The sequence below is a fragment of the Monodelphis domestica genome, chromosome 1 (genome assembly GCF_027887165.1).
Source record: "Monodelphis domestica isolate mMonDom1 chromosome 1, mMonDom1.pri, whole genome shotgun sequence".
Taxonomy (NCBI): domain Eukaryota; kingdom Metazoa; phylum Chordata; class Mammalia; order Didelphimorphia; family Didelphidae; genus Monodelphis; species Monodelphis domestica.
The window spans coordinates 259696399-259714017 of NC_077227.1; the positions used below are offsets into that span (position 1 = coordinate 259696399).

At 37.8% G+C, this 17619-nt stretch overlaps 1 protein-coding gene across 3 annotated transcripts in view; it reads right to left on the minus strand.

Annotated features, from left to right (window-relative positions):
* The window catches only part of RGS6 (regulator of G protein signaling 6), a 773101-nt gene that overhangs the window by 219520 nt on the left and 535962 nt on the right, over positions 1-17619 (minus strand). For all 3 annotated transcript variants that reach the window (XM_007472890.3, XM_056810707.1, XM_007472889.3), the window contains exon 3: positions 17028-17127. In XM_007472890.3, the coding sequence (XP_007472952.1) occupies positions 17028-17127 (100 nt within the window). The remainder of the gene's footprint in view (positions 1-17027; positions 17128-17619) is intronic.

The window sequence follows — 17619 nt, forward strand, 5'->3', positions numbered from 1 at the left end:
CGAGAGTCTGTAAAAATATTAGCACTTTTACCATCAGCTAGAAGATATACTTGCTTCAATTCCACCAACTCTGCTCCTTGAACACTAAGGTTGCTAGATAATGAACCATACCACAGTATCTCAAATTCTGTGACCACTGTACATCTAATTCCTGTAAATCTAATTCTATCACACAAATATGAAGAACCGTCCATGAATAATACTAAGTCTTTATTTTCAATAGGAGTGCCTTTCAAAACCATCCTAGGCATACCCACTAGATCTACTTCTTTGACACATTCATGTAGTGGTTCAACATTCTTTGGCAAATCAGGAAGAAGCATAGCTGGATATACTACATCTCCTCAACTGGGTGTTTTCACTACCCAGTAGTGAAATTTCATACTTAGAAAAATTCATTGATCTGAATAAGCTTGAGTATGAAATTTCCTCATTAGTGCTTCTTTATGATGTGAACAATATACAGTCAATGTACATACCAATTTAAATCTGCTGACTTCTGGACTAACACTACAGCAGCTGCCACACTCCTTAGATAAGGAACTATACCTGTAGCTATTAGTAGCACCCTAGAAGCAATATCTTTAGTTTCATTAACAAACAGTTGGAATGGTTTTGTATAGTCTGGGATACCCAAAGCTGGAGCAGATAAAATGGCTTCTTTAAGCCTACTTAAGACTTGCAGATGTTCAGGCTTTAGTTTCAGAGGTTCAGATTCTGTATTCTTGGTTAAATCTGTTAGACATTTTGTTAGTTCACTATATCCAGGTATCCATTGTTTATAGAATCCAGTTGTTCCAAGAATAGCTCTGAGTTGCTTTTTGGTCTTAGGAACACTCAGTTTCTGGATATCTGCTATTCTTTTCTGTGTGATACTTCTTGAACCCTTTGATAACACAACACCAAGATATTGCACTCAAGGCAAAACCCATTGTAATTTTGCCTTGGAGATTTTATGGCCATGCTTATATAATTCTAACAAAGAATCTTGCTATCTCTCAGACACATCTTAGAATTTGGGGATGCAAGAAAAATATTATCCACAAAATGCACCAATTCACTATCTTTGAATGTTATAGTTTTTAGATCTCTATTCAGAATTTGTGAAAATTGTCTTGGCAAATCAGTAAAACCCTGTGGCAACAGAGTCCAGGTCCATTGGGTTTTTCCCCCAGGTAAAGCAAAGATCTTTTGAGAATCCTTATGAATTGGAATTGAGAAAAAAGCTGATCATAAATCTACCACAATGAAATATTTTGCCTGACTTGGAATGGAAGAAATTATAGCAGCTGGACTTGGTACAACAGGATGAGTATTGATTACATAATCATTGACTGCTCTTAAATCCTGTATAAAATGATATACAACTTTGCCATTCTGTTTTAACTTTGGCTTTAAATTTTTATTATTATTATTAATTATTTATTCATTTAAACACTTACCTTCCATCTTGGAATCAATACTGTGTATTGGTTCCAAGGCAGAAGAGTGGTAAGGGCTAGGCAAGGGAGGTTAAATGACTTGCTTAGGGTCACACAGCTGGGAAGTATCTGAGACTAGATTTGAACCTAGCCTCCCAGCTCTAGGCCTGACTCTCAATTCACTGAGCTACCCAGCTGCCCCCTAACTTTGGCTTTTTGATGAAGAATAGGAGAATTAAATTCTGCGAAGCAAGGTGTTATGATTCCTTGTTGTATTAGGGATTCAAAGATTGGTCATATCCTCAATTGCTTTTTTAGTCAAGGGATATTGAGATAAACAAGGAACTGGTCCTTCCTTAGTCCTCATCCTTTCTGGAGTAGCTGATTTCTGGAGTAGCTGATTTCAATAGACCTACATCTGTGGAAGACTTTGACCAAAGATCTTCAGGGATATCCTCAGCTATTGGCTAGATTGAATCTAAGTCACCCTCTGTACTGATTGAATCTAAGAATAGCAATATAAAAGCTTTCAGAGATTCTTCTGGTAGATGTATCAAGATATCACCAGTATTAGCACATTGGATCATTGCCCTTAATTTATATAATAAATCTCTACCTAAAAGATTCATTGGAAAGTCTGGCATACACAGAAATGCATGCTCCATGGATAATGGACCTAAAGTAATCATTTTTGGTTCTAATTTTGCTACTCTTTGTGGTTTACCAGTAGCACTTGTTACTTCCATTGTAACAACAGCTCTACAATTCTTAGGAAAATTTTGCAAAACTGATTAACTGGCTCCAGTATCAACAAGAAGGTTATAAATCTGTTCTCCAATAGTTACAGACACATATGGTTCTATACTATTTGGTCATTGAAATGTTTCCCCCACTGGTGCTAGCAGAGTAACATCAGTACAAAGTTTAGTCATTCCCTGTCCATCTAAATTTACATCTGCTTGAATTGCATGATATTCCCAAGATTTCACATCTTTAACATCATCATTAGCTTTTTCACTACCCCCATTGGTCTTTATAATCTCTACCTTGGTATCATTGTTCTCATTTGCAATCACATTATCTTTATCCAATCTACATTCTTCACTATTTTCCATTATCTCAAAATCATTAGAATTTTCAACTAATTTTACATTACAATTTTCCTTTTACTCACAATTATTAACACTAATAACATTATCCTTTGTTTTGATCACATTATTTATAAATTCATTAACCTTATCTCCATTACATTCAATTCCATTTAATTCCAATCCATTTTCTCTTGATTTTTCAAATATTTGAGAACTCTGGGTACACCTTCATAGCAAACATGTCCCTTTGTTCTGATCACCCTTATGCCTGTCCACTAACTACTTGGCTGTACTTGGGTCTTGCTCCTGATTTTATCCATTCTTGCATTGTGTTCAAATCAGGTGCTTGAGCTCCCTGACAACAAGTATTTTGGCAATTATTACTATTTCTTCACTGATAATTAGTTATTCCAATTCTTATTCCATCCACTATTATACTGCCTATTATATCCATTATTCCTATTAAGTTTCCTAGAAAATTGACCTCTGAATCTACATTCCCTCACAAAATGTCCTACTCAATTACATAAGAAACATCTTGAAGGTCCAGATCTCCTTTCTCTTGGTCTGTACTGATTGTTTGGTTGTACAGATCTAAGTGCTGCTACTGCTTTTATTTCCTTTATTTCACTATCCCTTGCTTTACTTTCAGCATCTCTTAATTTTTTCTCAAATCCTCAATTACTGTATCCCTGTATTCATATCTATCATCATTTTCTTTGCATAAATAAGTTGCTTTTCTCTTTAACCCTTCCAAACCCATATCTTCACAGTCTGGGCAATTATTCTTAAAAAATAACTTTATCTTGGGACAAGCATTTTTAATAAATAGTCTTTTGATATGGGCAATTGTGTTATCACCTAACATATTAAGTTCTAATATTAATTTAGCAGTATCTGTTATTCTTTCTAGAAAATTGGTTGGTGATTAATTCTGTTTCTGCTTTCTGCTTTCAAATTTGGACCAAGCATTTGGGCATTTGGAATGCCTTTTCAATACATCAGTGATTGACCTCTTAGTCTGTTTCATCCTCCTTTAATGAGGGGATGAATTCATATATGTTCTTTCAAAATCCTGTGGCCATGGGGTAAAAAATGGATCATTTCTGGTCTCTTCTATGAACTGGTTCCTCTTTCTCGATTAGTAATTCCTACATCAATAAGAAAAAAATCAGCATAGTCAGGGTCAAAGATCTCTATCACCTTCTGAAATTTCTTTACTACTTTATTAGGTTCATCAGAAAAGTACAGAGTTCTATATCAGATAGTTTCTAAATCCTCAGGAATAAATGACTTATTTGCTTTAACTTTATATATCTCATCCTGTATAACAAATGGTATATCTCTTAGAGGGAACAAAGAAGCCTGATTCTTATTACATTCAGCATTCTCCCTTTCCAATCTGGACATTTTTTAAATATTCCCTTCATTATTTTCTTTATCAATAGCATTATCCTTTAAATCATTCAAGATACCATTATTTAAAATCATTCTCTCCTTCATACATAACTCCATTGCTTCTATTTTATCTTTCATTATCATTATAATTTGCTTCATTTCTTAATCTTTTTTATCTATTGAACAATTGCCCTTAATTTATAACCAACATCAAAAAACAAGGATCTGCATTTATGCAACACAATTAAACATAAGCATATCAACGGTACATAAGCCAAAACAGTTCTTATAGTCGATGGCATTACCGGCTCCATCCATTCATAACCCAAGATAATATAACAGCAATGAAGGAATAAAGTGAAAATCCCATAAGGGATATGCAGGAAACAATCCCAGAAAAAATACAAAATAGCATTTGTCATGTCTCCTGACATGATGCTCAAAGTATACAGGAAATTTTTATAAAGCACAGGATACATTGTATTAATATCCACCTTGATTAGCAATTACAATTACCAAATAACAGAACCAGAAAACAACAACAACAAAATGTCTTCCTAACACATGTGCTTTTGGCCTTTAGTCTATTTAAAATTTAAAACTCCCTTTGTGCCCATCAAGAGTCAGAGTTCCATGTACCAGGATCCTGGAGAACAACCAGGTGCTGGGAAGGACAATAGATTGTTGCAAGGTGCCCTAACTACCAATTGTTATAAACTACCTCCAATCTGCTCTGGCTTAAGCCAGTTTCTGTGTATTCCCCCTACTGACTCTCCAACTGAAATAGGTGGGTAGAATAAGGGTTCAAAACTATAAATATATAACAAAATAACAGGTTTATTAAACTAAAGGGAAAAGGGAAAGGGGTTCAGGAAATAACTAACTTTAACCACAAATCAGAGATTAAACACTTATAACTTCCTATAACTATTCTAAACGAACTCTTTAAATTATTAATTAAGATTAGGGAGAGTTTGGGAGGGACAAGAACAAGGCCAAAACAGATCTCAAACAACTGGAGTCCTTCTTTGGGTCAAGCAGCTATCTCAGTAGGAAGTCACTAGCAGCTCTGCTGAACACCCACTCCTCAGTAGCAATAGCAACAGCAGAGATAGGCAGAATCTTAAGGAAGGTCCACAGGAGAGGGAATCACTGGCTCTGTGGGTCCACCTCAGAATAACCAGACTGAAAACCCTCTGGGCTCTCTCCTGACTGTTAGGGAAAAGCAACAGTCATTCTTCCCAAAGGTTCTGGCATCCCTCTTGCTCTCCAGGACTTCCTGGTTTGCCTTGTATGGCTTCCTGGTTTGCAGGACTTCCTGTTCCTGGTAAAATCCCTTACAACAGTATCCATTAATTGGCAACTAGGAGGTGCAGTGTCTAGAGCACCAGGTCTGTAGTAAGAAAGTTTTGAATCCAAATCTGACCTCAGACACTTACTACTTACTTACTACTTACTGTGTGACCCTGGGCAAGTCACAACTCCAATTTATCTCATTTCCTTATCTATAAAAAAGGGGACACACTAGAAAAAGAAAGGGCAAACCACTCCAATATTTTTTCCAAGAAAACTCATGGACACAGTCCATGGAGTCACATAGAGTCAGACATGATTGAACAATAACAACAACCATCATCAATTGGGGAGTGATAACAAATTATGACCTAGGCATACAACAGTATATTATTGCATTGTAAGAATTAAAAAAGGGAAAAATTAAATTAAAAAATTTAAAAAGTAATGAAAACGATGGATTCTGAGAAAGCAGAGATTTGTATGAACTTATGCCGAATGAAAAACACAGCAACTTTGAAAGACTTAAACACTCTTATCAGTGCAATGATCAACTATGATTCCAGAGAATGAATGAAAAAACCATCAATCAATATTTATGGAGCACCTATTTCATATCAGCCCCTGTGCTAAGTTTTGGGAATACAAAGAAAAACAAAAAAACAGTCCCTGTTCTCAAGGAGTTTATAATCCAATAGGAGAAGACAATATATAAGAAGCTGAAGAATTTGGGGAAGATGAAGAAGGTATCCAATGCTGAGGCAGGATGAAGTCCAGGAAAATGCAGCTCAATGAAATATGAAGAATTTATTGTCCTGGGCACCTTTCCAAAATAGAGGATCAGGGAGGAGCTCTCTGCTTTCCATTTACCATCCTCTCTAATCAGAGGAAGGGAGAGACTCTGGGTGCGGGAATACTGGCATATGAGTTCTATGGTTTTACTCACCTCTTGAGTTATAAAATGGGATGCACATTTTTGGACATGGGCAATATGTGGATTTGTTTTGCTTGACAGCCTATTTGTACATCTAGGTGGGATAGTAGAAGACTCATCTTCCTGAGTTCGAATCTGGCTTCAGACACTTGCTAACTGTGTGATCCTAGGCAAGTCAATTAACCCTGTTTGCCTTGATTTTCTCATCTATAAAATGAACTGGAGAAGGAAATGGCAAACCACTTCAATATTTTTGCCAAGAAAACCTCAAATTGAGTTACATGAAGTCAGACACAACTTAAAAATGACTAAACAACAATTGCATAACACTGGAGATAAGCTTTTAATGTCACAAAGGCTAGGAATGTCAGATTTTCCTTTAACCTTCACAAGAGTAATTGGACAGTATCTCAGATGTGTTAAGTTATTGAAGTTAACACCATGGAAAAGGCATGAAAATACTACATACACTTAAGGAAAATGTGTTAGGCTTCATGAGTTACAATCACTATGGAAACTACAACATTTTTCTAATTTTAAACAACACAATGTAATATACTCATGAGTTTAAAAAAAACCCCAACAACATTCTGTTGCTGGTTTTGAGGTTTTAAAAGATAACTTAAGCATAATCCTAGAAGCACGAGATTCAGTAAACGTTTACTAAGGACCTGCCATGAAGACCTGACCAAGGTATTGAGAATACAAGGGAAAACAAGAAAACCATTCTTGGCCTCAAGAAGTTTACATTCTATGTAAGGGGATACAACATGCATCCAGATAAATAAAGGCAAAGTGTTTTTAACAGGGAGAGAGATATTGCCATAAAATAACTGATTTGATTTTTTAATGAATATTCTAGAACTTGAACATCTTTAATGATTTAATTTCTTAATGAACATACTAGTACTTAAACATCTAAACAGTAATTATCTAAAGAGTCCACATAATAATAATTATATTGCTGCCTTTTAATTCTATACTATAATAACTGATCTTTATATATTGCTTTAGGGGCAGATAGATGGCACAGTGGATGGAGGACTAGGCTTGGAGTCAGGAAGATTTGAGTTCAAATCCAGCCTCAGATGCTTAATAATTGGGTGACCCTGGGCAAGTCATTTAACCCTGTTTACCTAAGTTCTGTCATCTGCTCCAGTATCTTTGCCAAGAAAACTTCAAATGGGATCATGAAGAATCTGGCATAGCTGACTAGCATGATGTTGTTTTAGTGTTTATAAATAATTTTACACATAATAGAACTCATTTGATTTTTAAAACCACCTTTTTGTGGCAGGTGCTATTGTTATCATTACTATTTTACCAATTAGAATATTGATTTCAAACATGGGAAATAACTTTCCCTATGGGTTATACAGCTAGTAAGTATCTAAAGTGAAGGGCTATCAAAGCAGAAGTAGGTAGGTTTGGAAAAACCAGGGACAATGTGAGGAAACATGGAGCTTATCACAAGGAAGTAAAACAAGCCAACTTTTTTAAAGAAGATTCACTTAGAAAATAAAGGACAGTCAGGGAGAATTGTGGAACCGGACCAGCTCCCTTGGGCACTCGGTAGAACTGGGTATATCCTGGTGCCTTGGAGGGGACAGGGGCACCCTTCAACCAATAAGACCCGTGAATTTTTATAGGGTTCTTATCTTTATCTAGCAGAATAGGCTTTGGGGAAGGGAACAAAGAGTCTGGACCTAGAGACTGCTGCTGATTGATGCTAAGAGGAAGAGGGAAAACCCATGGGGAATTAGTGGCTAGTTGATATTCAAACTCTCTGCTGGTAGGAAAGGGACTTTGAACCATTACTGCTGACTTTACTCTGACAGGGTGACTCAAGGGATTTTGACATTGGGAGGGAAGGCTTCTTCCTTTAGAAGGATGAGGGGGTATTCCTGGGGTCTTTATAAATTTGAAAACAGAACTTTTTTTTTAAAACCATTATCGTCTGCATTAGAATCAATATATGTACTGGTTCTAAGACAGCAATGGGCATTAATCAGCTTGTTCAGAGCTAAGAAGTGTCTGAGTCCATATTTGAACCCAAGACCTTCCATTTCCAGATCTGACTTCTATTCACTGAGTCACCTAGTTGCTCTTCAGACTTCTTTTACTCTGCCTACTATGTTGAAATTATTCAGAATTGTTTGGGGAATGAATTCCTCTTTGGGGTTATCTTTAGAGCCAGTTTATGAGTCTATAAGAAAATTAGTGTCATTTCTTTATGATAATATCTTACTTTGGAGAAGTGAAATTTTTCAGCTCTAAGCCCCCTTTGTTTGCTAAATTTGGCCCTGGATAACTTTTGACTTGTCCAGACTTAAGTCAGCCTCCAAGGATAAAACTTTGCCATTGTTGGGGGTATTAAAAAAACTAATGAAACACAGAGTCTGCAAGCTGATCCTCCAAGATACAGTTCCAAAAATGGTCAGAGCGGGTACAGAGCATTAGAATCAGTAAACATTTTGGGTGCCATTTTGGAAAGGGCAAAATTGATTTGCATGTCTGAGTTCTGATCACTTTGTTAAAAAAAATTAATATTGACCATAGTTCCTGTACAGTAAATGAACTGCTTAAGCTCTTTAGCACTAAAGTAGGGCTACTTAACAGATCCTAATGCTTATTTAGTCATATTGGGACTCCTATCAATTCAAGTCATGATTTATGGTTATTAAATGATTCAGGCCGATTGTTCTTGACTAATTGTGTTATATGACTATAATGGGCTTTCAAGAGTCAGGTAATCATTTACAATTATTTTTCCCTGTAACATTTTGGGGAGAAATTATTTGAGAATCCATTCTTATTCCTCTTTTCCATGGTTCCCATTCTTAAATACTCTCCCTCTTTCCTTTTGCTTATACAATGAATAGAATCTCTCCTGAACTATCAATAAGGTATTGGTGTTCACTGAACCAATCATCCATTTTCTTTACTTCTTAGTAAGAACTACCAAAGAAGGGAAGCTAAGTGGCTCAGTGGATAGAGATCCAGACCTAGAGATGGGAGGTCCTGGGTTCAAACCTGGCCTCAGATACTTCCTAGCTGTGTGACCCTAGGCAAGTCACTCCATTTGGAGTTAGGAAGATCTCTGTTTAAATCTGATCTCAGACACTTATTAGTGCTGACACCTTGGACAAGTAATTTAACTTTGTTCATCTCAGTTTCTTCATCAGGAAAATGAGCTGGAGAATGAAATAAAAATATTTTTTCCTTACTGCTCTTGCGCCTTAGAGCTAATACTTAGTATTGATTCCAAGATAGAAGGTAAGGATTTTTAAAAAACCTAACAAGAATCAAGAAGAAGAAGAATGGGGGGATAAAAGTTCTTATAACTTTCAGGCCTATTAAAGAAGTTTTCTTGATCTTCTGGTATGGGAGTGGAGGGCTATAGAAATTTGAGAGAAAATGGTAAAGAAAATTGCAACTTGGGAACTACTCACACTAGAGGGAGGAAGGAAGAAAACAAGGATTTATTAAGCACCTAATATATGTAGGGCACTCTGATAATCACCCTACAGGTATTATCACATTTGATCTTCAGAATAACTCTGGGAGGTAGATGCTATTATTATTCCCATTTTATAATTTAGGAAACCAAGGAAAGCAGAAATTAAGTGACTTGCCCAGGGTCAGACAGCTAATAAGTGTCTGAGGCTGGATTTGAACCCACATCTTCCTGACTTCAGGTCCAGAAGCAATCTCTCCACTGTACCACTTAGCTGCCTCATACCTGATGTGGAATTCAGGATAAAATATGGCAGTCTCTAATGACATGAATCAGAGCATGTGAATTCCTTTTGTTCAAGGTGAAGGAACATTAAGATAAGGTGGAACTTCTTACAGTCACCATATAGTAACCATTTAATTCATAATCTACTAGCACCTGGAGGATACACTCAGTCAGAAACAGCATTCAATTGCCTGGGTGGAATTATAGAGAAACACTGAATTTGGAGTTACAGGATGCTAGTTCAAATCTTGCATCAGCTGTCTACGAGCTATGTGACCTTGGGCAGTTAGTTTTCTGTGAGAAATAGTTTCCTTATCTGTAAAATTATGGGGGTGTCATTGTTTTGATAATTTCCTGCCATGTCTGACCTTTTGGGGCATCTTTTTGGGTGTTCTTAGTAGCAATACTGAAGTGGTTTGCCATTTCCTTCTCTGGTTCAATTTCAGATGAAGAAACTAAGGCAAGCAGGGCTAAGTGACTTGTTCAGAGTCTCAGAGCTAATAAGTATCTGAGGTCAGATTTAAACCCAGATTTTTCCAACTCCAGGTCTAGCATTCTATCCACTGAATCATTTAATTACCCAAAATGATGGGGGTAGACTAGATGGTTGGTAGGATTTCTTCTGGTGCTAAATCATGTTAACCCATGACTTTCCATAGATGATAATAATAAAAACAATATCTTGCATTTAGATAGCACCTACTATGTGCTGGGCACTCTGCTACAAGTTTTATAAATATCATCTCATTTGGCCCTAATGGAAACACTGGGAGGTGCTATTATTATACCTGTACAGTTGAGGAAATTGAGACAGAGAGGTTAAGTGACTTGTCTAAGGTCACAATGTGTCTGGTCTTTCCGATTCTAGGTTCAGTGTTCCATCTAGAAGAAAAATTTACATTATAAGTCAATGGCAGCAGGGATTGGAACCTGCAATTTCCTTGGTTTTATGAGGGTGTAGACCAGCAACTCTTCTATAACTTAGAATTTTAAAAAAGAGAATGGGGAGGTTTTGACTCTGCAAGGTTGTCACCTGTATTTGATGATGAGGCCAGTGTATTTGAAGAAGGACTTGAATCCTGGTCTTCCTGACTGCAAGGCTATCTCTGTATCCATTATCTATAATTAAACATGAACACTTGAATACTTATTTTGTAGGCTTGCAGCATTGCAAAGCACTTTTAATTTTATCTTATTTTATCTTATTTTAATTTTTTTCCGCCATGGTTACATGATTCTTGTTGTCTCCCTCTTCTGCAAAGCACTTTTTGAACTGTTGTGACAAGGAAATCACTTTAAAAGACTGATATATATTAATTTAAGGTCCCCAAGGAATTCAGCTATGTAATTCCTAAATGAAAATTCAAGTCAGCAGTCAACCTTTTATGGAGTTTTTAATTACAAACAGGAGGAAGAAAGGTATGAGAGAGAGAGAGAGAGAGAGAGAGAGAGAGAGAGAGAGAGAGAGAGAGAGAGAGAGAGAAAAGGGAATAGGGCTTAAATACCCCCTCTGTTTAGGCTGGGCCAAAAGGCCCAAGCCCTTAGATAGCTGAAGCAAAGGAAAGAGATCAGTCCCTATCACTCACGTGACCAAAATGGAGAAACAGTCTCAGGGGCCTCCACCTCCAGCTTCCTTCAGAGCAAGCTTCTCAGAGCACAACCTCTCAGAGCAAAACCTCTCCAACCACCCCTCAGTCCTCAGACCCCTCTCTCCTTAAGCAAACCATCCAAGTTCCCTCCCCTCAGTTCTCACATCTACCAATCACTGTCCATGTCTTCCCTGTGCCAATGGTGGCTCTAACTTAACCCAGGACCACCCAGAGGTCTGTGGCTTTGCACATGTCTGTTGAAGGTCATATTCTCAAATAATTAAATCTTGATCCTTTGCTGCAGTCCTTCCTAAATCCTGTTACCCTGAGCAGGGTGGAGATTGGAAGTTCCAAGACCTGGTTCTGTCATTCCAAGTATCTCTATTGTATCAATTCTAAAATCAATCATGACTCAAAGAACTTCCTGTTCTATGCTTAAGCATAGGTCAAAGCCCTTTCCATTGTTCAGCAAAAGGTTTCTGTCCTAAAGTAGTCTTAGATAGGGAGGAGAAGGAACCTCCCATGCCAATGGGGTTCACATTCCAATAGACTATCAGTAGGAAATTTTTCAAGTATGAAATTTCCCAATGGTGAAATTTCCAACATTTATAAGTCTAAGAAATTTTAAGGTTTACACTGTCTATCCTCTTTGTCATTTACTTTGCTCAATGTTAAAATGGGGATAACACTTGAATCATTTCTCTTTCTCTTCCTCATCTCCATTGTTCAGTTTTTTCCATCTCATCTAACTCTTTGAGATCCTTTCTGGGGTTTTCTTGGCAAAGATACTGGAGTAGTTTGCCATTTCCTTCTCTAATTCACTTAACAGATGAGGAAACTGAGGCAAGCAGGTTTAAGTGCTTTACCCAGGTTCATACAGCTAAGTAAGAATCTGGGATCAGTCTTCCTGATTCCAGACCTGGCAGCACATGGTCTAATACCCATCTTCATCAGTGACATTATCTGATCCTTTACTCCTTCTTTCTACTCAGGGTTAAAGAGCTCTTTAGTGTTTTCTCCTTCCGTCCACTTCTCCCTATTCCCATCCCCAACAAAAACTGCTTACAGGAAGGATCTGTTAGGCTCATGAATTCTAAGATGCTGAATTTTCTAGATAACTCCAGCCATGCTCTTAGGGCCATGACCTCCATAATCTCCTCACCAGAAGATTGGCCTCTGTCCTTGGAACATCCCTGAGCCTTTATCCTGATCCTTTCTGAAACTCCACAGTGGCTCCCTGGCAACTCTAACTATGCATTGCCCTGAGTGACACCCCCTACCCCAAGCTTTCCAACTGCTTTATGGATTGCCTTCTCCCATTAGAATCCTTGAGGGCAAGGACTGCCTAGTATACTTTTATTTGTATCTGAAGAACTAAACAAAACAGCTAGGTGGCATGGTGGATAGAGTGCTTGGCTTGGAATCAGGAAGACTCATCTTCTGGAGTTCAAATCCATCCTCTGACATTTGCTAGCTGAGTGACCCGGGGCTAATCACTTCGTCTTCTTTGCCTCAGTTTCCTTATCTGTAAAATGAGTTGGAAAAGGAAATGGTAATCTACTCCAAAATCCTTGCCAAGAAAACTCCAAATGAGGTTACAGAGAATCAGACTGGATAGCCAGCAACAAAAATACTAAGACAATGCCTGGCACATTGAGAGAACTTAGAATAAATGTTTTATCCTTCTACCAATCTAAGATACAAATGGCAGACCAGAACTGCTTCTTTCAACAGAATGTGAAGATTTTACCTAAAAGCTTAAACCCTTATTGGTCCCAGACTATTATAAGAATTTTGCCCGGGGAGGGCAGGCTTATTTTGTCTTTTTGTTTTTGAATAGTGGTACTTGCAGATTCCCTTAAAATCACAATTCAGAGTAATTAGGGGAATTAGGTTTAGAATGTTGTTGTGGTTTAGAGGTTCCAGTCCTGTCTGGACACTTCCTGACCCCATTTGGTGTTTTCTTGGCCAAGAAACTGGAGTGGTTTGCCATAACCTTTTCCAGCCCATTTTACAGATGAGGAAACTGAGGCAAACAGGGTTAGTTAGGTGACTTGCCCAGGGTCAAGAAGGTAGTAAGTATCTGAGATAAGTTTTGTACCCAGGAAGATAAGGCTTCCTGACTCCAGCCTCTGTGCTTTATCCACTGTGCCACCTAGATGCCCATGGTTTAGAATACAGGTCTTAGTTCTCATTTCAGGTCTCTTTCCATTGTACCACAGCACCATGAGGCAGTTAAAGAAGTGCCTTTAAAAGTTTATCCTCAAAGGAAGCACAAGAGAAGACCAATTTTCTCATTCTTTGTATATACAAAACCAACTGGGTTGCCTGGAAGTGACCATTCTTCTTCAGGTCCCCAACATCTCCTCTGTGGCACCATCCTAGGATGAATATCTGCCTGTAGCTGGGCTCTGCCATGCAGTCTGACACATCCTTGATGCTGGTATTCTCTGCCAAGGAGAAGCCTGGCACTAATGTGACATGCTGTAGACAGGGAGGAACAGTTGTTGGCAACAGGAGTGTAGGGAGCAGCTTGGGCACCACAGGCCCAAACTGTTCTTGGCTCCCGCTCCCACTCTGTTATCCACTCTTCCAAAAGCCTGGGAGCATTTGAGGATTCCTCTTTCTTATGCTTGAGCTATGTATGCAGGATGCCTTCTCTGTGAGATCAGTAAAAGAGTAGGCAGCTGAAGTCTGAGCCACTGAAGTCTACAGCAGCATTTCAAGCAACATCATAGACAGGAATGTCAAGGTTATGCTCAGATGTGATGACTACATATCTTAGCTGGAGCTACATAGTGATAGATTCCAACTTCCTGGCCTTCTTGATGTTTCCTGGGGCAAAACGTCTCTCAGTGACTTTCTTTATTTGCCCTTCTGTTGCATATTTCTCTCTCTCTCTCTCTCTCTCTCTCTCTCTCTCTCTCTCTCTCTCTCTCTCTCTCTCTCTCTCTCTCTCTCTCTCCCTCCCTCTCTTTCTCCCTCCCTCCCTCTCTCTGTCTCTCTGTCTCTCTGTCTCTCTGTCTCTCTCTGTCTCTGTCTCTGTCTCTGTCTCTCTCTCTCTCTCTCTCTCTCTCTCTCTCTCTCTCTCTCTCTCTCTCTCTCTCTCTCTCCTCTTCCACTCCTCCACTCCTCTATTCCTCCCTCCTCTCTCTTTCTCTTTCTCCCTCCTTATTCTTTCTTTCTTCATTTTCCCTTCCTTTTTCCCACCTCCTCCTGAACTTGTCAAATTTTAGCACTTATATTTTCAAATTTAATTCTAGTGGTACAATTTTGGGGGCTGGGTTGTTCCTTTAGTTTCTCCTGGCTGGGTTTTCCCTTGACTACATGCATTTCTTATTCAGCTCCATTCAACTTTCTAGACTGAACTTTTCAACTTTAATGCCCTAAACCTACTAATGAAGCTGGAAGGGATAACCTACCACTTTCTTCCCTCTCCTCCAAAAAGTCATTTATAATGGCAATATCCCTCAGGTATATGCCCTGAGTTACAAATGTCATTTGGCAGGACACTGGCATAAAACCTGGGGGACAGAAAACTTAAGTGGTACAAGTATTCTATGTTTGTTTTTAGTTGATTAGTCATGCCTGATTCTTCATGACCCCATTTGGGGTTCTCTTGGCAAAGATACTGTAGTGGTTTTCCATTTCCTTCTCTAGCTCATTTTCTAGAAGGAGAAAACTGAGAAAAATAGGTTTAAGTGACTTTCCCAGGGTCACACAGCTAGTAAGTGTATGTGGACAGATTTGAAACCAAGTTCTCCTGACTCCAAGCCCATCATTCTGTCCATTTCACTACCTAGCTGCCCATGTTTTCCTTGGTATTTGAGAAAAAGAAATGGGTTGAGTGGTTTCATGACCATGGTTAGGAATAGAATTCAGGACTATAGATATACTCCCAAGAGCTCCTGAATGCAAATGAAAATGTATGGCAGCTGAGTTGCTGAAAATTGTGAATCATTTGGCAAGTTCAGAGATCCTTAGGGAAAAGGAAAGCACTATATTTTACTGTAAACTGAGAAAATCATTTTCTCCTTCAATTAAGAACAGCTGACTTTCTAGCATTTTCTGAAGAAAAGATACATTAAACAATGCTATACAATTAAAAAAAAGTTCCAAGTTACTTATCATTGCTGGAGTACTGACTACCTCCTAACTATATTATCCAGAATGTATTATGCCATATATACATTAAGGCCCTTTTATAGAAACTGGCTCATATATCAAATTAGTAGATAGGAGTATCAACTGCAAAAAAGATTTTAACATGAAGGAATGCAAAGATATATGCAATATTTTTATTGAGTCAAAATGAAATTGATATAAATATATGGTATTTAAAGTAGTAAGATTTATTAGCTTGTTGATGAAATTCATCAAAGATTAAAAAAATTAATTTAAAAATCTCTCTTTCCTTTAGGAATGTTTTTATGCTTCTGCAGCTTCCACTTGCCAACCTCCTGATGAGAAGGCTATTTTATAGATGGTTGGGTTTTTCCATATGAGTTTGGATAAACAGCAAGATCCTGCTTATTGTAAATAATGAATCCCCCAATATGGCCTCAAGTATTCAAAGTCTCATAATTCAAAGTCATATGATTTAAAAAAGGATAAGTGGTTCCAACTCAATAGAGATATGCAGCACACACACATCTATACATATATGCACTTATATTTATTTATATACACACATGCACATATAAAAACAATATGACTAGGTAAGTTATATATGTGTGTATAGCATATATTTGTATGTATATGTCAGTTGATAACCATTTGTTAAGTGCCCAATGAGTGTATGTATGTGTGAATATGTGAGTATTTATGTATATGTTTTAATAGATAGATACATAGATAGAAAGATAAAATGAAAGAAAAAAGAGAGAGAGAGGGAGAGAAAAAAGAAAGAAAGAAAGAAAGAAAGAGAGAGAGAAAGAAAGACAGGAAGGAAGGAAGGAAGGAAGGAAGGAAGGAAGGAAGGAAGGAAGGAAGGAAGGAAGGAAGGAAGGAAGGAAGGAAGGAAGGAAGGAAGGAAAGAAGGAAGGAAGGAAGGAAGAGAAAGAAAGAAAGTAAAAGAAAGAAATAAGCAAAAAACCAAGCAAACAAAGGAGGGAGGGAAGGAAGGAAGAAAGAAAGGAAGGGAGGAAGGAAGGAAGGAATAAAGGAAAGAAGGAAGGAAGAATGAAGGAAGGAGATAGGAAGGAAGGGAGGGAGGGAGGATGAAAGAGAGGAAGGAAGGAAGAAAGAAAAAAGAGAAAGTCTGGTTATAATGGCTTTGTGAATAGATGATAGATAGATAGACAGACAGACAGACAGACAGACAGATGGGTACATACATACATGGAAAGTTGACAGACTTCTTGCTCTTTACCATAAAAAAGTAAAGATAATCTTGAGGACTAGGTCACATTTTAAAGCAAAGATCACATTGACAGTAATATCTTTAACTTTTAACAATTCTTCTCCCTTCAATCCTTCTCTTTCAATCGTTTCTACATTAGCTTCCAGCTGCTACTCTGTTCTATGGTTCATGAATGTTTTAGGATGGTTCCTGCTTACCTGTGACAACGCTGGGGATTTTGGACAGAAAGCTCTTTACTGTTCTGATGGGTACCCCGCCTGTCTTATCATCCTGCATCTTTGTAATGATGTCTTCAATCTGTGGAGAGCAAGAAGAAGCTCTTTAAGTATTTGAATCTATACAAAACCACGATCAGGCCAATATCTGAATTTGGACATCAACTTTAGGTACTGTAAGTTTCTACCCATTTAATCAACTAACAAGTATTTATTGAGAGTCTACTATAGGTTCATCATTGTGCTAGATAAAAAAAGGCAAGAAACATAATAACCTCATGAGAAAATTAGATTCAAATGCCTGTACCAATAAGGAGGGAATTATAAATATGACTGACATTTTTGTGGATATTTGTGATTCAAGATACATTCTCTTTCCCAAACTGGGAAATTCTGGTTTAAATGTCTATGAAAAGTACTAAATTTTAAAACATAATAGGATTTCTTATCAGAAATTAGGTGATAATAGGGTTATGCATATTTCTGGGACCAAGGCAGGCTACAGTCATAATCAAGTCTGAACCAGCAACCCCCTGGTCAATAAAATCCAAGGGCTCCATGTCACTTCTAGGAT